This window comes from Myxocyprinus asiaticus, chromosome 30 (assembly GCF_019703515.2).
Source record: "Myxocyprinus asiaticus isolate MX2 ecotype Aquarium Trade chromosome 30, UBuf_Myxa_2, whole genome shotgun sequence".
Classification (NCBI taxonomy): Eukaryota; Metazoa; Chordata; class Actinopteri; order Cypriniformes; family Catostomidae; genus Myxocyprinus; species Myxocyprinus asiaticus.
Genome location: NC_059373.1, coordinates 19,583,487 through 19,606,034, shown reverse-complemented (window position 1 = coordinate 19,606,034; position 22,548 = coordinate 19,583,487). Strand labels below are relative to the sequence as shown.

The 22,548-nt window shown below is 36.1% G+C and overlaps 1 protein-coding gene across 1 annotated transcript; it reads right to left on the bottom strand.

Moving 5' to 3' along the window:
- Positions 1 to 18,162: 18,162 nt before the first annotated feature.
- Positions 18,163 to 22,265, bottom strand: LOC127421356 (26S proteasome complex subunit SEM1). The gene is made up of 3 exons (XM_051664378.1): positions 22,105 to 22,265; positions 21,508 to 21,601; positions 18,163 to 18,430 (listed from the first exon to the last, which is right to left on the bottom strand). The coding sequence occupies exons 1-3, from the start codon at positions 22,178 to 22,180 to the stop codon at positions 18,388 to 18,390; spliced, it is 213 nt and encodes a 70-aa protein (XP_051520338.1). The 5' UTR covers positions 22,181 to 22,265; the 3' UTR covers positions 18,163 to 18,387.
- Between the last annotated feature and the right edge of the window lie 283 nt (positions 22,266 to 22,548).

Below are 22,548 nucleotides of genomic sequence, written 5' to 3'. Positions count from 1 at the left end.
GTGACTTATTCCTAATATGCAGACCATTGAATAGTCATGCCATTTATAACACTTATGACATCTAAAATGAAAAACTATACATTTATTAAGAAATATTACAAGTGCTACTTCATTTTTGCCTTTCTCTCCATCCCTCACTGAGAAATGGTCTTTAGGAATTTAGGTATTTGTGGGGGGGGTAATAATCCCCAGTAATGACCAATAATCAAAACAAGCAATATTTATACCATAATCAATGGAAACGTGTAAATATTCAAGCCAAATCTATGCCCTTGACCAGAGCACAATTCTGAAAGTTTGCTATACCATTTTAAAGAAATACTTATTAATTTGTAGCCATGTATTTAAAAAAATTAGGCCTATACTGCATAGCAAGAATGACCGTTTCAATAAAATATGATGTTCTAATACCTCTGGAAGACTATATGAAATTCCTCATTAATTAATACAAACATTAGCACTTAAAATGTTATTTCACTTTGAAAAATTAAGATATTTTCCCTGTTCTTATTGTCCATAACACAACAACTAAACATGACCTTACATAGGCTCTGTTTATATATTCTATTCTATTCTATTCTATTCTATTCTATTTGGATCCAACCATTGCAACTATTACTTGCTTTGAGCAGAGAATGAACAATTCTCATTATCTGCAGAATAAAAGCAATTTAAAAGAGAGGAAAAGGTTTCTGAAGGTGGATGGTCTTTTTTGTGCTTAAAATAATTCAAAGCATTTTGCTGGCTGCTTCTTGGATTCTAGGAGAACCAGTAGGAACCACCATATTTTTCACAGCAGGCTTCCGTGTTACTCAAATGGGCTTCACAGGGGAAATTCTCTTCCCTCAAATATCCATGGCACCTGCTCCATTTTTTTATTCAGAAATATATTTTTATTTAGTGATGCGTTCTGTTAACTTTATAGGAATTCTTTCAAAATAGACTTAAATAACAAAATATCACATCATCTTCACAGAATAGATATTTAATTACAGTCTTTTTTCTTACTAAAAGTGACAAGACATGTTCCCCTCTAAATGTTTGATTAAAATATACTAAATAAAATAATAAAATTATTGTTTTAAAAAAAATAACATATGCATTTGATTATTAAATATCTACAAATAGTATAAATGAGTTCAAATATAAATAAAACAAATCTAGTGTAAAACAATTATATTATATCTAAACTAATTGATTTTATTTATAAAAATGGGACATCATTATTGTATCAACTGCTTTGATATATTATAATAGACAGAACTCTGAGGAGAATTTCTCTGTGGTCCGAATCCCCTGTGGTTTGGTTTGTTGCTGAACCAAAAGTCCTTTGGCATGTCTTGCCAGGGTTACCTTCTGCCTCTCCTGGGATCAAACACATCTTTGAAGAATAGACTGAAAGTGTAGATCAACATCTTGAAGCAAAATCCCCCTATTTTAATTTGTCTAAACTCTTGAGTTTAAAAATAGAACTATAAGCAAATGATTGAACCACTTTGTTGCTCTTTAGCACTGGAGTGTCTCTAATAATGGTCAGCGGCTGGGGACTCCAGAGGTATCAAAGGTTAAATACCTTCTGTTTAAAGCAACAGAGACATGGAAATATGGTTTGCCAAGCTGCGTCTATTTGAGATGTTGACAGTTTAATTGTAGTCTTTAAAGTGCTGATGCGAATGACTGACATAATTTAACTTTTCTTTTCTGCCTCCTTTATGTTGTATTTGTTATCTTGTCCTTTTTATAAGTAATCAGAGATTTCAGAGATTTAACAATCATTTACTCTTGTCTAGTGTATGTCTCTTGAAATGAGACATGTGGCCTCATGGAGAGAATGATCAATATAAATATATTATTATTATAATCAAAAAGGCGAATACAACCAACAAACGATATATATATTGTCAGGAGTTTTACTCATTTGGCATTTTAAACTTTACATCCAAATGTATAGTAATCCACTGCATTTTATAATTTTTCATTCGGCTTCATGTTATGTCTCTAATGTGTCTAATGTTCATCTTGGAAAGATGTCAAACTAAACCTGAGGGCAATCAGATATACAGAGTGTGGTGAATATAATTCCCCTGACAACAACAGAATGAGCGTTATGGGCCTTGACAGACTCTTTGCTTATACAAAAAATAAATCTGTTTGAACATCATCCCACCAACTAACTTAGAATGTTTGGTTCTTACATGGTTTTGATTCAATGGGCACAAAAAACAGCTCTGACAGTAGTCCAATGATAAAACATGAACAAATTCAGTGAGCAGTTGTTTTACCAGCTAGATATTTTTTTAAACTCCTGACTGAGCTGTTTATAAACCCATAGGGTAACAGTGAACATTGGTGTTCGCCGTTCACTATACATTTCATTGCCCACTTTCTCAACATTTACACTTGTATACACACACATCTGTACACTGTAGTCACCTAAACCCACCCACTCCTCTTTGCAAAAGCCTCATGGAGTCCAGCTCCTGAATGAATCTGTTTAACATCTTTCAGTTCAAATGAGTGACTTCACTAAACATGCTTTGATGGCATATGGGATGGGCTGAAATTGCCCCTCTGGAGGGACGGGCGGATGCGCTGGGGCAGTTTGAGAAGGTCCAGGCAAGCAGGCTTTAGCCATTTCAAAAAACAAGAGCCCACACTCAGACCTGCAACCTGAGAGGACAAGGGTACCCCCTTTACGTAAATGAATCCAGATGCTGCCCACAAACACTGGTTTCCTACGTACAGAGTGCACGGCTCTGGGCTGCACACTTGGACCTTGGGTTCCTGCTCTTTCTCATAGCTGTTGATATAGGGGCTGTTCAACCGCATTGTGGGAGGGAAATTATCAGCCTTGTTCGTCTTTGAACAAAACAAGAACACCAGCAAATCTTTAAGTCTTTTCCTTTTCCTTCTCCTGAGGACATACCACCTGGCCACAACAGAGGCCATGCTAGAAATCTGGAAAGTTGTTGCACTGCATTAATATATATATATATATATATATATATATATATATATATATATATATATATATATATATATATATATATATATATATATGGGCAAGAGGGGAATGCAGGGCAAAATGTTACAGGATGACAAATCTTGTTCATTTACTGGTCTGTAACCTGCCTGTCTTCTAAGTCCAGAACATGATATTTTACAGGGTTAAAGCAACTGGTGGATTGCAGCCCAAAAATGTGTAGCAGGTCTGTTCTGATTGGGATGTGGCCAGTAGGGAAAAACAATGCTAATGCAAATAATAAAAGCAAATAACCAAATTATGCATAATTGGGATATCAAAATACAGAGGCCTGCCAACTTTTGAAAGGGAGGATAAAATGCTTTCCATATCTTGTGTTATTGACATTAAAGGGATAGTTCACCCAAAAATGAAAATTCACTTATTTACTCACACTCATGCCATCCCAGATGTGTATGACTTTCTTTCTTCTGCAGAGCACAAAGTATGATTTTTAGAAGAATTTTTCAGCTCTGCAGGTCCAAACAATGCAAGTGAATGGGTGCCAAAATTTCGACGCTCCAAAAAGCACATAAAGGCATAATAAAAGCAATCCATACGACTCCAGTGTTTTAATCCATATTTTCAGAAGTGATACTGTACAATAGGTGTGGGTGAGATACAGATCAATATTTAAAGGTGCAATATGTAACATTTTTCATGTAATATTCACCTTTTTTTTTTTTTGCCAATGTGTGAATGGCTTGTAACGCAACTTAAAAAATGAGCCCTTCCCGGACTTCCTAGGTTCCCTATTACAGCATGTAGACTGATTTTCACGCGAAGGGAGCGGGTCACTTTTACCAGGAAAATCCAAAGGATGTGACGTTAATGCGCGCTCCCGAGAGCCTTGCCTCAGTGCTTCTCTTCCGCTATTCAACAGCGACAGCAAACTGCAACACTAGGTAACGTTATCTTAGAGATGGAATCCAGCAAACGTCCGGTTCCCAGCACAACACCGATTCCTACACAAACTCCAAGTAAGCCAAAAAAAAAAAAAAAAAAATTCTGAATCCCATCTGGCTAAGCGGGAATGTGATCATGGTCGAGCGATAACTAGAGTGAACATCGACAGGGAATTTGATTCCTGAAGGGACTTTTGTTCGGATTTGGGGATCAAAACCGACCCTGAATTGGCGTTCTTCTTATTGGACAGGTAAACTTACATAACTGCAAAACATGTGAAATATAGTGCCATAAGGATTGATCTGTGTAATTTTAGCTAACTTGATCTTGCCTGCTAACGCTGATGAATTGCAAGCTACTTTGCTTCGTAACTTTCATATAATTTCAACGATCTTCTCTTTATACTAAAAGTCAGGTATGCTGATTCACAGTAACTGACATAATGTTCATCTGCAATTATTCAGCAAGGTAAACTACAATAACACATTAAATGAATGCTAGACAATGTTCAAGATAATGCAAAAAGCTCCATTCATTAGTGTAATGTAACTTGGTTATACAGAAAATATATACATTCTATTATTAAATAGCACATCGATAGATCAAAATGACAGTTGTGATGGAATCACATCAATACTGAATTGCGTCAACATATTTATAATGTACAGTCTATTTTATAAACAGCTACTGTCATCATCCACCAAATTTAGCTAACAGCTATTGATAAAGCTGGCTAGCTCGCTAACGCCAACATAGGCTATCGTATATATGCAGTCAATGTATCATGCAAAGTGATTATTTCAAACTACAGTCTTGCATAGTCAGACCTATATCCACACTTTGTTTTAGCACTGTTACAGCACTGGAGAGTCAAATATAATATACAACCTCAAAGTTTGTAGTAAAACAATCATAACTGTGTCATTTTAATTATGCTACCTCATCTGTGATCATGATGCCGGTGAATCACGTTCAGTCTCGCTTCCCTATGGAGTCATGCTCGCTCGTGTCCCTATACAGTGTGTGCGCGAGCACGATCACGAGCAACAGGTTGCAGTTCACTTAACGGCCACAGGTATCATTAATAACAAGGGTTTCTGAATCTTACATACTGCACCTTTAAGTCTTTTTTTTTCTTCTTTAAATTCTTCTCCTTGCCCAGTAGGGAGCGGATTGCATGAAGAATGCACTGTAAAAAATTCAACTTCAGTTTTGTCAGATGAACTAAATTTTAAAAGTTTACTGAACTATCTAATGTACAAAAAGTTCAAATTACTTAAAACAATCAATTAAGTCAACTTTTATGCCATTTAAGTCAGAGCAACTTAAAATTTTAAACAGTGAGCACATACAATGTCAAGTGTTTGAGCAAGCTCAGTTTGATCACTGACGCTCAGTCCTGAGGAGGCAATTTTTGGCAGAATAAGTTATTATACTAAGAATAAGAATAAGGTCTATATGGTCAAATTCTTATACTATATTAAGAATAAGGTCAGTTATTAAGTTGACTTAACTTCTAAAAGTTTTGAGTAATTGTTACCTACACCACTTTTTAAGTTGGACCAACTGCTTTGTACTTAGGTGGGGCTGACATATGATCTTATGTATAAATGTTGATCTACTTAATAAAGAATATATTTTTATACCAAGAATATTGAAAATGATGGTCAGCTGTACTTAAAAATTACAAGTTTATTGAACTTAATATTTTTAAGGTGGCTGAACGTATTGTATTAAGTTAATGGAACTTACTTCATCTTGAATTGTTAAGTTGGTAAACTAATTTGCCTTAAGTTGAGTAAACTCAATTTTCTTTGCAGCTGTTGCTTATTTAAGTTTACTCAAGTTTTAATTTTTTTTTTACAGTGTGTGAATCACAAAAACACAAGAAGAAGAATGTAAAAGTGATCTTTTCTCACCCACACCTATCATATCACTTCTGAAGACATGGATTTAACCACTGGAGTCTTATGGATTACTTTTATGCTGACTTATATGACTTTTGGAACTTCAAAAATGTTGGCAGCCATTCACTTGCATTATGTGGACTAAAAGAGCTGAGATATTCTTCTAAAAATCTTTATTTGAGTTCAGCAGTTAAAAGAAATGCATACACATCTGGGATGGCATAAGGGTGAGTAAGCAATTAGAGAATTTTAATTTTTGGGTGAACTATTCCTTTAAAGGCTGTATATCCAATCACATATGGTACTGTATTTTGCCTTGGTGGAAGGTAGAAGCTAGACAAATTAGGAAGATGCCAACATGGACAGGTTGGGTAACATGCCTTCATCCTTAAAAGCCATGAGCAAAACTATGCAAGGTAAAAGAAAATATGACCCAGACCGCATTTTATACAGGTTACATTTAGAGACCAGTTGAGAACCACTGTGTTAGAGTATCCTATGCACATAAAATCACAGATATGAATTCACTGTAAAAAAAAAAAAAAAAAAAAAAAGAAATCCTGTTAAATTTACAGTAAAAAACTGGCAGTTGAGGTTGCAAGAAATTCACCATAAAAAATACGGTAACCAGGCTTCAGGCTTTGCGGTAGTGATGGGTCATTCATGAACAATTTGAACGAATCTTTTATGTGACTCAGAAGAACGAGTAGTCTCAGAGAGTGATTCATTCATTTTGTGTTGGCCGAGCATGTGCATTGTGCAACCTCCGTTTGTTTGTTATGTGAAAACCACATAGGCTGTGTCTCGTTTGGAAGGCTGCATCCTCCGGAGGTCGCATTTGACGGCCGCATACGTCATTGAGGCTGTCTCATTTCAGAAAAGCGAGTAGGACACTTCGAATGCAGCCTTCGAATGCGACCTTCTTTCACGGGAATTCGGAGTATGCATGAGGTGTATCCTTCATGGGCACTCACAACCCACAATTATTTGCTTCAACGGAAATGTCTAAAAAAAAAAATTAACGCCAGTTTGCCTGTAAATATGATGTTCAAACGCAAGGAATTTTAATTCCCAAGTTGAAGTACCTCAGTAGATGGGTGCAGAGTATATAATATGTATAATGATATTAATATATATTTAAAATAAAGTATTAGACTAAAAGTACACCTGTAAAATCTATTTTCTTTTCTGTTTACATCTTTATAACTCTCTTAAAAGTCACCTCATATATTCCCTTCTAAAGGGACTTTGTTACCTTCTCACTCGAAGCGTTAAAGAGTGGCGTGCTGTCATAACAACCATGTTACCTTCCGTTTCCGTTTGTCCTACGAAGGCCGTCTCGTTTAAACGAGATTTGTTTAAAGGAGGACACTCGGTATACTGCAGCCTTCAAAGGACGTGTCCTACCTAGCATGCAGCCTTCAAAACGAGACACAGCCATAGGCGCTGTACAGGAAACAGAAATGATTAGTTTACCATTCAACTCTTTTGGTCCAAATAGTTCGTTCTTCTGTCACGTGACAAAAGAACAAACGACTCGGACAAGAAATCTCCAGAGGTGAACTAATCATTTCTGTTTCTCATAATTTGTCCTTGGCTGCATTATCAATTTTTCCTTATTGGGACTTTAATCAAAGTTTGCGTAAGTAGATGTGTTGGGGGGATTTGACTATTGAAAATGTAACATTTTAATTTAATTCTGCTCAAATGAATGAAATGACTAGAATAAAGATTTGTTCATTTTGCTGGACGAGACTCAAATATTCAAGTCAGTAATATGATCCGATCTTCCCATCACTACTTTGCGGGATGTAATTTTGATGCCCGTACATTTTACGGTGCATTACCGTTTATATTATTAAATGATATAAACTTAATCCTTTAACCTTCTGAAACTGTAAAAATCTGCTTATCACTTTATAATGTATTGATACTCACCGTAGTAATTACAGAAATGCACATGATGACATTAATTTTATCAGTAGTGGCCTTTCCAAGAGCAATGATCAATAATCATGTAGAGACAGTGCTCAGTGCCACTCACACAAACACTAAACACCATCAGGGTAACACATGTGAAATTAAAATAATGCAGTAAACATTAACTAAACTACATCAGATATAACACAGAACACCTCAGTGTAGATAAGTGATATTCAGAATAAGAAGAAACATAACTATTCCCATAAAATATAATGAAATGTGATGGGTTGCGCAGGGAATTCTGGGAATGCCCGATTATTGTATTTTTACTGTACTTTTAACAATAATTTATCGTAAAAAGTACATGTACTCTCTTTTTAAACATAATATTCATTTTTACTGTTAATTATACGAAGAAAAAAAACATACTTTTTACATGTAAAATGTGTTTTTTAACATGTATTTTCTTTTTAATACATTATAATTTTTTACCATATATTTTAAGGTACCTACCCATTAACCAATTAACGATTTTTAACTGTAGCATTTTTTTTTTTTTTTTTTAACAGTCTTTTACCGTTAAAATTACAGACATTTTTTACAGTGATAGATGCACATCAATGGATAGCTATTTTCTTTTTCTGTTGCTATCTGCATTTTGGATGAGGAACAAAGACACTGCATACTCCAGTTCTCATGGCTACAGAGTGGGCAATGTAAAATACAAAACAAAAATCACCGTGGATGCATCATGTTCAAGTCACTCAATCCATTTCAAGCATAAACAAACAATCCTGTTTCACTGTTCCGTCAGAAGTGATGGGAGCTTGTAAGATGAGAGGACAGTAAGTGTTCTCAGATATGTAGAGACACATTAAAGAGATTAGCAATTCAAAATGTAACAAAAACTAAAAAATATTTTAGACAGACAGACAGACAGACAGACAGATAGATAGATAGATAGATAGATAGATAGAAATGAATTAGCCATTTAATATAATTTTAGTTTAGATGGAGTACAGCACACCACAGGACATGTCAACTTTCCAAAAGTATTTCAAGTCTCAGGTGTCCCCAGAATGTGTCTGTGAAGTTTCAGCTCAAAATACCCCACGGATCATTTATTATATCATGTTGTAAATGCCTCTTTTTGGGTGGAATCAAAAACGCGCTGTTTTCGTGTGTGTCTCTTTAAATGCAAATGAGCTGTTGCACCCCGCCCCCTTTCCGGAACAGGGCTGTGCCTTTACAGCTCCTGCTTTGGATACTACAGCAACAACAAATCAGAACCACTTTTAGTACAACTCTCTTATGTTCACAGAAAATGTACATAGTTTTCAAAAAGACAATCACCTGACTGTATTGTGCATAATAAAGGTGCGGTTATGAATTATACAGACAGTAAGCTTAAAAATAACGACATAGCTCTGTTCTACGTGAATACAATCAGAGACAATGGTAACTTTAGCTGCATTAGCCGTGGAATCAGCTAACAAGCACATTAGGAAAGGCGATATCACAAAATATAAAGTGCGATACTAAAGCTGGAACACGAACAGTTGGTACTGATCCATGCTTAAGAATCACATTTTTGGAAAATCCTGCTTTATATTGACCCTCATTCACAAAGCAGTCTGGTGTAAAATGATTTGCACAAACATACACAAATTTTGGTATGTTTTGGGGCACATTTTCTTCAAAAATAAAACTTGTCCACTGCGTCTTCAGTTGCTCTGATGAAGACTCTTATGTTCACTTTTACAGCCAACAACAGAACACTTATGATGCTTAGGAAGCTGAGACATTATTCTTCTCACCGTAGCTGCTCCAGTGCGTAAAAAATTGGCGGACTGTGTGTCGATCACTCAGGGGAGGATCTATGATAATAGGGTGGAGTCCATCACCAGTCGTGGGCGGGGCCTGCTCTAACATGACGACACGTTAGAGCAGAAACGAAAACCAATCACTTTGATACACTGTTTTTGATTAATAGAAATATAAGAAAGAGGAGTGGGTGGACTTTTAACATTGTAGGGTGGTTGTGTACACACACTGCCGACTCACATTTATGTTCAAACACCATGTAAAAGTGAATTTTGCATAATAGGTCCCCTTTAAGGCTTGGATGATGCACTGCTGCATGTGGAATCTTCAGAGTCATGTATTCAGAGCCAATAAGAAAAAAGAGTGAGATTCCACACACTCAGCTTCCCTTAATCAGAGCATATGTAACCCAGCACAATATCCAATAATTCAAAGCTCAGTCTCTTCCGCCACGAAAGAACAGTGTTCCTTAGCAGGGAGCCCCTCAGTAACACATGTCACTCTTAATTCCAACTAGCTGCGTGACGGCCACCAGCCACCCAATCATGAAACACACACCCACTCTTTGTTTGCTTATGTGTTTCTTTCATTTCCCAATCCCAAACACAGCAGTATGAAATAAACTGCACATTTTCCATTCCATTGCAGTAGGCGTTGCCTGCTTTGGCTCATTTTAAGGAAGTTTGCCACTCAGAGGACAAACGGTTAAATTAAAGATGACTAAATGATGACTACATTTCCCAACCCTGAATGAGAAAGCTTGTCAATCCTGAGTTTGCTTTTGAAATGAGGTTGACAAATGTAAGATTTTGGATTTCCCATCCTGCATTTAGAATGAGAAAAAAGCAACATGAATGGATCATTAATTCTCCATGTTTGAAAAATTACCAGTGAAGGACTGCATTATTTTAATCCTAAAAAAGGGGGGGAAAACAAACTTTCGAAAGCATATTCCCATTATGATGTATAGTATATCATTAAATGTGCTTGATAGCATGTTAACCACCTGTGTGTGTGCGTGTGTGTGAGAGAGAAGACAGGGGCCGCATGTCTGAGTGGTAGCTACGCTGGATATGTGTCCCGCCTAAGGGAGAGATTTGGAACATTGTTGTTGTCTTGTGAGCAGACAGCCGCTCACACATGATAAATTGTTTCCGTGTTGAGCTCGTACTATAAGCCTATGCCTCTGCCAGGCCTCCCAAGTTCTCAAAACCCAATGATGCATTTTTCCCTAAGATCACTGCAATCTACTGTTGCACCCTACCATTCTTTTATTCATGAGTCCACTGGACCTCTGCACAGTTTCAAGTTTATCCTTATTTAATTGTAAAACTTGCCCCTGAAAGCAGTTTAAAAGAAAACTTAACAAATATCAGGACACCTCATTGTCTTTTTAGTGCAAATACACTATTATATCTGTATCATTTCAGCTTTTACATTACCAGTTAACAGTGTGGACACACTTGATTGAATGTATGTTTTTCTCAATCTTAAAAATGTTTTCATCTATAGGCTTATGCTTAATAGAATAGTCCTGGTTTAATACAAGTTAAGCTCAATTGACAGCATTTGTGACATAATGTTAAATACTGAATCATTTTTATGGAATATTCCTTTATACTTTTTTAATTAGTTTTGTAGACAAATATAAATTGTGCCTACATATGAATTATTTTGGAAACTACATTTTTTTATTAAAACAATGTTTTTGAAATGGATGATTTGGACCATATAGTGAAGGAAAAGCAGCCAAAAAGTGCTCAGCATACATGGGAACTTTTTCGATACTGTTTAAAAATCATCCCAGAATATCTCATAATGATGGTTGGGAGAATGAAAGTGTACAGAGCTACTTTGCTTAAAGGGTGGTTACTTTGAAGAAGCTATAAGGTACTTATTATTTGTCACACATTTTGGTCACTATGTGATTCCCGTAATTCATTTGGAGATGTATTATTTTTATCATTAGCTCTTATTTGTTACTCACAAATGAAGGCACAGTCATGCTGAGTACACTAATGGTTTGAGAGAAAGGGCATCCCTCATACCTGAAAGGTCATCTGGAGTCTACCTTACAGTTATTTAGGAAATGAGAGTGCTTTAGTGAATGAGATGATCAATTAATACCAATTATCAGAGCTCTGATAATTCACTAGGGAGAATTACATCAAGAGTGCTTAATTGCCCTACCAAGTCCCACAAATATGTGCTTTCCTCCTCACTGTCCGGGGTTATTAAGTGCGGTAGGTTGCCTTGATATGTTGGCCATGCTTAAAATATGATTTGGGGAACAACGGAATAAAAACAATCTGTAATTGCTGGGTATCGTTGAGCTTGAAGATGATTTAGGGGCCCAGTGGGGAACTACATAAATAAAAAATGAACAAAAACCTTTTAACATTTTAAATAAACCCCTCAGTCCATTCCAACATTCCTGGCATATAAATGATATGATGGCTGCATGCATTATTTATCCATTTAAGCACTAAACTTTTCAAAAGTCTGAATAAATAGATAGAATAGAAACAGAATATTTGGAAGACTTTGTTTCATGGTGCAATTCAACCCTTTGTTGATGTTGTGTGAGGTTTTACTCCATGATTACCACAATTTTCTAATTCATTTCATTAGGAAATTCATTTAAAATCAATAAAACTATTTAATGAATTGCTTTTAATTTCTAACTAAAATAGGCAATCTTCAATTAGCTTCAAGTAAACACTGGCTGTATATAAATGTTAAATTAAAGCCATCAAACTAGCTTTTAATTGTATATAAAATTGTGCATTGATTGCATATAAGCAAAAATCTTCATAATTTTGCAAGATCACTGGAATTTGACAAATACATTGTCAACAAACTATAGACACCTTTACATAATCGTATACATACTTTTGAAGAAAAACTTTTAAGTTGGTGAATTTACAAGCAAAGAAGGCCAGACGGTAATACTTTGTTAACATTCCCTTTGTTAAGGGTTTATAAAGAATTTTATTAAAAACCAAAAAGTAATTAATAAGTCAACAACATGAAAAGTGTAATGTTTATGCAATACCAAATGCCAAATACTGAGCATTTTTTTTCTTGCATGAAGAATTAATAAATACACATACAGTATTCATACTTAATCAGCAACATAAAATGCCTTAATTCATGATTTATATCACAATGTAGCAAAAATAGACTATTATAGTGAGATTAAAAGGAGGAATTATGTCATTTTGCTACAGTCCACTTTGTGTTTAATAATTACAGTAATATCTTGACTTACTTATTTGTGTCCCCTTTAAATTAAGGTACATTTTCATAGATTACTAATGTTAAATAAGTGTTCTTGAGCATGTATAACATGTGAGGTAAAATGGCTCACTATTTGGCAAGTATTGCATGAAAGTTTCCCTTTGTATTTATTTGTTACAGCCACATATCAGTGATTGATAATGCATTTGTAAATTACGTATTAGTTAATTATTGATCCTCTTTATAAAAGGGAACATCAGTGAAAAGTGTTACTGAAGTGGCATATTTAATTGTTTAAATAAACCATGTGGACAAATATAAATTGTGCCTACAAATACATTTCTTTACTAAGCTAATTTTAATAATAATAATAATAATAATAATAATAATAAAATGTTTTTAAATGGATGTAGACCAGATAGTGAAGGAAAAGCAAAGCAGCATTATTTGGTCCAAGAAATATTGAATGCTTTTATGTTTTCTTTGACCATTTGTACATCAAGATTACTCATTGTCACCATTGGCTTGCTGTGTATTGAAGATGATTTTATAAAACATTCCTTGAGGCTTTCTTTGTCAATAAATTGTGCAAACATTTTTCCAACATCAATGGAAGTTATTTTCTTATATGTCCTTAAAAATTGCTCTTCAACAAAACAAAACCTAAAAATCAAATGCTTTGTAGTGACTGAACAACACTGGCCAATGCAATAGTTACATGCCCAAATGCCACAATGGGTTTACTCCATTATCAAAACATATTTGCCTAGCAGGGAAATGAACAGGACAGAGAAAAAATCACTATGAGTGAGTTATTTTGTAGTTCCACTGTCCATACAGTGCAAAGAGAAAGACAGACATAGAGATGTACAGAGAGAGAAAAAGAGGCCTGAAATGAGGTTAACAAACTCACTTACACTGATGCACATGTCCTTTAACGTCTCTCAATGGGGGAACCCTCATTTGTGTCTTCAGAAGTTATTTTCCACCCTCAATAAACAGGCCAACCATTGTCACTTGGAGGGCTCTTGTTATTATTTTTTTGAAGTATTACACCTTATTATCAGTGTTTACTTTAGTGAGGGTGAATACAAGTGTGGGACAGGGAGTTGTGCGTGGTGTTGATGGGCCGCACTGCTGAACAGTTGCCCCTGTGAGTAATTTTTTTTTGCTCAAGGTTTGGGCATTGTAGCTGTGCTCTGCCACTAATTTCAGACCCACAAAAGAAACATGCAATTAGGCCTATTATTACAGCAGCTGCGTGTTCCCTGCACGGCAGCCCCCTGTCTTCTCTTGGCTCATGATGGAGATGCTTGCTGTGGTCTAGAGCACCCCAGTGTGACCGCAACACTCATCTGTGTGTGTGTGTGATAGTACCACCACAGAATACACAAATAAACTGGAAATAGGTTATCAGTAAATAAAACCAAGTAATATGGTGCACTTGAAATAATTTAAATAAAACATTTTGATTTGTATGTATATGTATCATTTTGCCAATTCATTGAAGTAGGTATTTTAATAATTTCTCAGATGAATGTGTGTGTATATATATATATATATATATATATATATATATATATATATATATATTCTCTGGCCGCCAAAAGTTTGAAATAATGTACAGATTTTGCTGTTTCGGAAGGAAATTGGTAATTTAATTTACCAACGTGGCATTCAGCTGATCACAAAGTATAGTCAGGACATTACTGATGTTTTTCACTATTTGAAAAAAGTAATTTTTGATCAAATCTAGACAGGCCCCATTTCCAGCAGCCATCTCTCCAACACCTTATCCTTGAGTAATCATGCTAAATTGCTAATTTGGTATTAGAAAATCACTTGCCATCATATCAAACACAGCTGAAAGCCATTTGGTTCGTTAAATGAAGCTTAACATTGTCTTTGTGTTTGTTTTTGAATTCCCAAAGTATGCAATAGACTGGCATGTCTTAAGGTTAAAATTAGGTAAAAAATGGCAAAACAAAGAAACAGCTTCAATCATCAATCATTGTTTTGAGGAATGAAGGCTATACAATGCTTGAAATTGCCAAAAAATGAAGATTTCATACAAAGGTGTACACTACAGTCTTCAAAGACAAAGGACAACTGGCTCTAACAAGGACAGAAAGAGATGTGGAAGGCCCAGATGTACAACTAAACAAGAGGATAAGTACATCAGAGTCTCTAGTTTGAGAAATAGACGCCTCACATGTCCTCAGCTGAGAGCTTCATTGAATTCTACCCACTCAACACCAGTTTCATGTACAACAGTAAAGAGAAGACTCAGGGGTGCAGGCCTTATGAGAAGAATTGCAAAGAAAAACCCACTTTTGTAACAGAAAAACAAAAAGAAAAGGTTAGAGTGGGCAAAGAAACACAGACATTGGACAACAGATAATTGGAAAAGAGTGTTATGGATCTTAAACCCATTGAGCTTTTGTAGGATCATCTAGACTGTAAGATGCGTGAGAAGGACCCGACAAGACAGGAAGCGTGAGGTGAAACGTCATCTGAGTATCTGGACAAACTGACAGCTAGAATGCCAAGGATCTGTAAAGCTGTCATTGCTACACGTGGAGTGTATATAGTGTGTGTATATATATATATACAGTTGCAATCAAAATTATTCAACCCCCTTGACCAGCAATACATTCTGGTGATGTGAATTCAAACACAACTAAAACCTCAGTAAACAGTGAAAGTACGTTTTTAATACACTTTTGAGTGATTTTGAGAACAAAGTGTTCAGTTTAACCAAATTTTAAAATAAAAAATAACTAATTCTCTCCACAAATGTCATGTCAAAAATATTCAACCCCCAAAGTCAGTCATTTGTGGAGCACCCTTTATCCTTAATAACAGCAAATAAATGTTTCAGGTAAGTGTTCTCAGGCTTCGTACACCTCTCTATTAGAATTTTTACACATTTCTCATGAGCAAAAGTTTCCAGCTCATTGACATTCTTTGGTTTCTGTGCTGCCACTGCTTCCTTGAAATCCCAACAAAGGTTTGCAATGGGATTTTAATGATGGACTGAAAGGGCCATTTAAGGTCATTCCACGACCTATCCCTGAACCAGATTTTGGACAACTTGGATGTATCCTTGGTGTTATTGTCTTGCTGGAAAGTCCAGTGATCACCGAGCTTCAATTTACACACTGAAGGCATCACATTTTTCATGCCAAAATGGCCTGATACCTGAAAGAATCCATGGTGTCAGTCACATAGTCAGGATAGTCGTTTCCTGCAGCCGCAAAACACCCCCATAACAGGACTGACCCACCTCCATGCTTGACTGTGGGGATGGTGTCATCTTACTCCAGACGTACTGCTGACCCATGGGTCTAAAACTCATTTTCAGTTTAGTATCATATGTCTATAAAACCTTCTTCCAGGACTCCAGGTTTTTCCTAATTACCTCTTGAATATTCAAGTCAACATTTCCCTTGGTGAAGTTTTGCTTTCTTCCACACCCCAAGAAGGTTGCTGCTGTAAAATTTTAAAAATGTATGAATAGTGCTGTCAGCTTTGTCTATTGTAAACTGAAGCGCATTGGAAATGTACTTTTAGCCATGACCTTTCATATTTAAGAAACAGCTACATGCAATAGGGGTTGAATAATTATGACATGGCAGTTAAAACATTAGTATTGTGTTGTTCATAAATTAATATGAACTTATCTTTACATAATTTGAGGTCTAAAAACACTACATCTTTTTTGTTATTTTGACCAGTTTGGGAGAAATGTTGTCTGTAGTTTATAGCATAAAACAAAAATGTTCATTTTACTCAAACAAACACCTATAAATAGTAAATCCAGAGAAACTGAACATTTAGAGTGGTCTCTTATTTTTTTTCCAGAGCTATATATCACACACACACACACACACACACACACACACCATTTTGAAATAAAAAAATAAAAAAATTGATTGTCAAACAAAATATTGATTAATTTGTTTACAATTATTGTATAAAACAATTCATTATTCTTTCCTGCATACACATCAAAAACTATTTGATTTTTAGATTCATCATAGATATTAGGTCAGGGCAAGTGACCTGTTGACAGAATTAAAAGTTCCAAATTCACAAGTAATTACAAAAAGGATAAAATAAATAATATAGTGGAAAATACTATACTGGCCTAAAGATTGTGCATGCTTAATAATTCTCATGAACTGTGAAACTGACTTTTGGGAAGGCCATAAAGATCCACCTTGTTCAAACACAATAGGCCAATCTTCCGCCTTCAGGCACAAACAAAATGGCCCTGGAATCTCCACTGTTGTTCTCACTTAGTGATTTTCACACCTCAATGACTCTCCAACAATTAAAATAATGATCCAGCACAGAGCGCTTATTCTAAAGGGCATGGGTGGATTTACATGTTTTGATTGTGTATGTGTGCCGGCGAGATGTGGGTGTCCCTGATGTCAAAAAAGCAAGGATGTAATCATAAATTTGACATCAAGTCATTAAAGTCACAGTCAACAACTGAATATCTATTAAACACATAGTTGAGCAAGAGGGCTCCAGCCTTCATATTCATTTAGGGCAATAACAAAACAATATGGTTAATGTGCTTCTTAGCCAAACATGCAGGGGGGCGGACCATTGTATATGTGCCAACTAAAACCTTGAACTTAAACCCTGAATTTGAATTAGGTGACAACTCACTCACCAAATTATTTTAGTCTTAAGAAAAAAAGTTTGAATTTTAAAATTTTGGGAAGGGGAAAAGCTGCAAAATGGGATTTTAAAACAGAGACAGGAGTGACACGTTGGTCGACTACACTGCAGTAGGAGAAGCCTCACTGGTATCGATTGCAGCTCATTATGACCCTCAGAGCCACAAATCCAGAGAAATAATTTTGCTAGGGGAGTGCGTCTGGGCAAATTGTCCTCTCGTTCTATGGGGGAGCCCTTGCTGTGAAGAGTGGAGGAGCAGGGCCCGGTCGGGAGTGGGCAGGCCCAGGCAGGACCGGCTGGGGCCTCATGCTGTGACCACCTCCGTGCCTCTGACAAACACTTCACTGGATAATCTCCCTACCAGAGACTTTGCCAAGCCCCATGGGCTCAGGGGGAAGTGTCAGGAAACAGCAGAGCAGTTTTAGCTCAAGTCTTCAAACCCTCCTAATGTATGTGAGCAGCTGCATCTCTATAAATGTTACACAGAGTTCTGCTCGCACTGGCTAACAATGTTTACAAGACTTTCCAGTTGTTTTCAGTCCTGCTTGGATTCATGATTAGAAATACTGGATTCAAATTTTTAATTGCTGTCGTGCTTCCAAATTTCATATACAGCTAAACACAAATGCACAACATTAAGAAAAGTTAAACTGAACAGGGAAAGCATCTCTTTATTATCACAATTATTAACACAAATGGTATATGCGGTAGCAAAAATAAACACATTGATCGCAGATTGACCAGTTTTATGATGATGGGCTTCCTACAGAAGTAATAAGACAAGTCACATTTTCTACTGACAGGCCAAACTGACAATATTCAAATCTGGGAGGAAAAAAAAAAAAAAATTCAGCTCAAGTAATCCAACTGTTAGGAGGTTTCCATCTTGTATCCATGTTTTTCAAGCTCCGCTCTGAGGAGAACATGGGGGGGGGGGGGGGTATTTAAGTGAAAAGACACAAAACAAATACATTAACAATAAAACTTTTTTTATAAAGAACTTTTAAAAATGATTTTAAAAAACATTATACCAAATGAAGAAATAAAAAATAAAACAAAATTACAAAAAACAAAAAAAAACATTACTTGCTTATTGAAATGTTTCTAAAATGTGATATTAAAAAAATTTTAACACTCTTTTTCCCTATCATTTCACCATGCATCTCAAACTCCCCCTTCATTACATGTTCTGTTACGGATGCTTTTATAACACAAGTGGATGTTTCCAGTTTTGGAAATCCAAAGGTATTCCATGAAAAATAACAGCATGTAAGCCTTTTGGCTTCAGGAAAGGGTAAGGCTTTATTATTGGGAACGCAAGGGAAGCACTATATAACAGCAATCTATCCATTTATCTTTTTCTTTTTTTTTTTTTTTACTTAGAGAATATACTGTATGTGAGCACATTAAATGGCTGTATTTACTGTGGTCAAGTTCTCACACATAGTAAGGTTCAAAAATGCGGTTTGAGGCCACCATGAGTGTTGGTTAGCCATCAGAGTATTAGATCCCTGAGGGACTGTTTTCTTCTAAATCAGTGTAACCACACAGAATTCTTTATAAAAGAGTGGGTTTTACATTTTTCAGCGACAGAACATTCTAGCAATAGACACTAGGACAGCACAAAACATTCTCTCTCTCTCTCTCTGTAATATACAGTTGAAGTCAGAACTTTGCATACACCTTAGCCAAATACATTTAAACTCAGTTTTTCACAATTCCTGACATTTAATCGTAGAAAACATTCCCTGTCTTAGGTTCGTTAGGATCACTCCTTTATTTTAAGAATGTGAAATGTCAGAATAATAGTAGAGAGAATGATTTATTTCAGCTTTTATTTCTTTCATCACATTCCCAGTGGGGCAGAAGTTTACATACACGTTGTTAGCATTTGGTAGCATTGCCTTTAAATTGTTTAACTTGGGTCAGATGTTTTGGGTAGCCTTCCACAAGCTTCTCACAATAAGTTGCTGGAAATTTGGCCCATTCCTCCAGACAGAACTGGTATAACTGAGACAGGTTTGTAGGCCTCCTTGCTCACACATGCTTTTTCAGTTCTGCCCACAAATTTTCTATCAGATTGAGGTCAGGGCTTTGTGATGGCCACTCCAATACCTTGATTTTGTTGTCCTTAAGCCATTTTGCCACAACTTTGGAGGTATGCTTGGGGTCATTGTCCATTTGGAAGACCCATTTACGACCGAGCTTTAACTTCCTGGCTGATGTCTTGAGATGTTGCTTCAGTATATCCACATAATTTTCCTTCCTAATGATACTATCTATTTTGTGGTGCACCAGTCCCTCCTGCAGCAAAGCACCCCCACAACATGATGCAGCCACTCCACATGCTTCACAGTTGGGATGGTGTTCTTCGGCTTGCAAGCCTCACGTACTATTGTTTGTACAGATGAACGTGGTACCTTCAGGCGTTTGAAAATTGCTCCCAAGGATGAACCAGACTTGTGGAGGTCCACAATTTTTTTTCTGAGGTCTTGGCTGATTTCTTTTGATTTTCCCATGATGTCAAGCAGAGGCACTGAGTTTGAAGGTAGGCCTTAAAATACATCCACAGGTACACCTCCAATTCAGTACACCTCCTATCAGAAGCTAATTGGTTAATTGTCTAAAGACTTGACATTGCTTAAAGGCACAGTTAACTTAGTGTATTTAAACTTCTGACCCACTGGAATTGTGATATAGTCAATTAAAAGTGAAACAATCTGTCTGTAAACAATTGTTGGAAAAATTATTCTTGTCATGTACAAAGTAGATGTCCTAAACGACTTGCCAAAACTATAGTTTGCTAATATTAATATCTGTGGAGTGGTTAAAAAATCAGTTTTAATGACTTCAACCTAAGTGTATGTAAACTTCTGACTTAAACTCTATTTTCTGCTTTTAGTGTATTAGTAGGAAATATCAATTTTAGATTTCAAATAGAACTGAATAGAAGAACAAGGAGCCCTACAACAGATGGTATGGCCCCCACAAAGCCCAGATCACAACATCATTGAGTCAGTCTGGGATTACATGAAGAGACAAAAGCAATTGAGACAGCCTAAATAGATAGAAGAACTGTGGTAAATTCTCCAAAAAGCTTGAAACATCTTATCTGCCAAGAACCAAGAAAAACCGTATCCAAGTGTACCTGCTATAGGAAAATTGGTGCTGTTTTAAAGGCAAAGTTTGTCACACCAAATATTGATTTATTTGTTATGTTTACCAGACTGTGTATGACTTTAATTGATAAATGAAAACTATTTAAGGTATTAGTAAGACATCCTCACTATTTTTCATTTTTCTCAAGCGCCTAAAACTTTTGCACAGTGCTGTATTATATAAATACCGATCAGCCAGTGAGCGGCAGTTCTGCGGATGGAAATGCCTTGTTGATGAGAGAGGTCAACAGAGAATGGCCAGACTGGTTCAAACAGACAAAGTCTACGGTAACTCAGATAACCGCTCTGTACAATTGTGGTGAGAATGCTATTCTGAGATGCGGGTTGGTGCTGTTTTGTCGGCACGAGGGGGACCTACACAATATTAAGCAGGTGGTTTTAATGTTGTGGCTGATCTGTATATTATATATATATATTAATTTTATTTATTTTTGTCACACATTATACATTTTGAACATATACAGTGAAATTATTTTTTCGCATATCCCAGCTCTGGGGTCAGAGCACACACACACACACACACACATACATACATATATATATATGTATATGTATGTATATATGTGTGTGTGTGTGTGTGTGTGTATATATGTACATAAAATCTCCATTCACAATTAATAAAATCTTGGCAGAGATGCATACATACATGCATGTATTTCTTTTAAGATGTATTTATTGTTAATGTAGAGTTAGTACACTTTATATTTAAAACATTATAAATCTGTAGGCTACTTAATGTCTCACACACTCTTCCCCACTTCATATGTATAATTAAATAAAAGCAAAATCGAAGTCAGCTTGTGAAAACTACCTGAGCTGATTAGAAAAATCATCCTCTACGTTGTCATCATCCCAGTTATCCTCCCAAACATGGGCATCCTCATCTTCATCCAGGCCTGTCCAGTCTGGGAATGACACGAATAGATCTATGAAGCTCAATCTAAATTCAGCACTGAATCCAGCTTCAATTCACTACATAGCCAGTGTGGAACTGCTATTAATTCTGGTCAAGATTAAAAACAGAACTACAGCGCATTAGTCAAATTATTTTCTTTAGCTTGAAATTATTGAAGAAACGAGAGAGATTCACAATAAACAACGTGCATATTAGTTTTTGAGGTGCTACACATGCTGGCTGCTAGTAAATGACCAGTCATATTATTGTCATTTCACGTTGGTTGACTATGGATTTCTAAACGTTTATCAAAACGTAAAGCACATTATATTTTATTCATTTGTTGTCCTTTCCAAAGCCACATATGGGTGATTAAAATAAATACTGTTGTGTCGGTTAGCTTAGCATGCTAGATGTCTAGCTGAGTCACTGTCTAGAATGGATGTTTATTTACCCTCAAATCATTTAAGAGCGCATTTCTAACCAAAACACACGAATGTATGGTTCACATACCCTCTGCAGGGAATTCTTCAAATTCGTCGTCCTCCTCCAACAACCCCAAATCCACTGTTTGTTTCTTCTCTGACATGTCTTGCTAATGTTCCAACCGCTCAACACAGTTTCTCGTGGACGCTCTTGTAATAACGCGACGTGATGTGCGCATGCGTAGCGCCGTGACAACAAGCACAAATAAACCAGTGTACAGTTCTTTGACATGCATAAGGGCTTCTCTGCCTTTATTATATGAGCTGTTTGAAGTGTTTATTTATGAAGGCTCTGCATAATAAGTAACCCTGAAGAGGCCTTATTGTGCCTAGCAATTTTGTAAATGCGTGGATATAATTTATTTGAACCCATCCCAGCCTTTCTCTTGCAGTATGTTGAAACTAATTTAAATAAAGTGATTTAATTCGTGCACACGTGGAAGTTTATGCTTTTGTGAACACTTCGTATTTC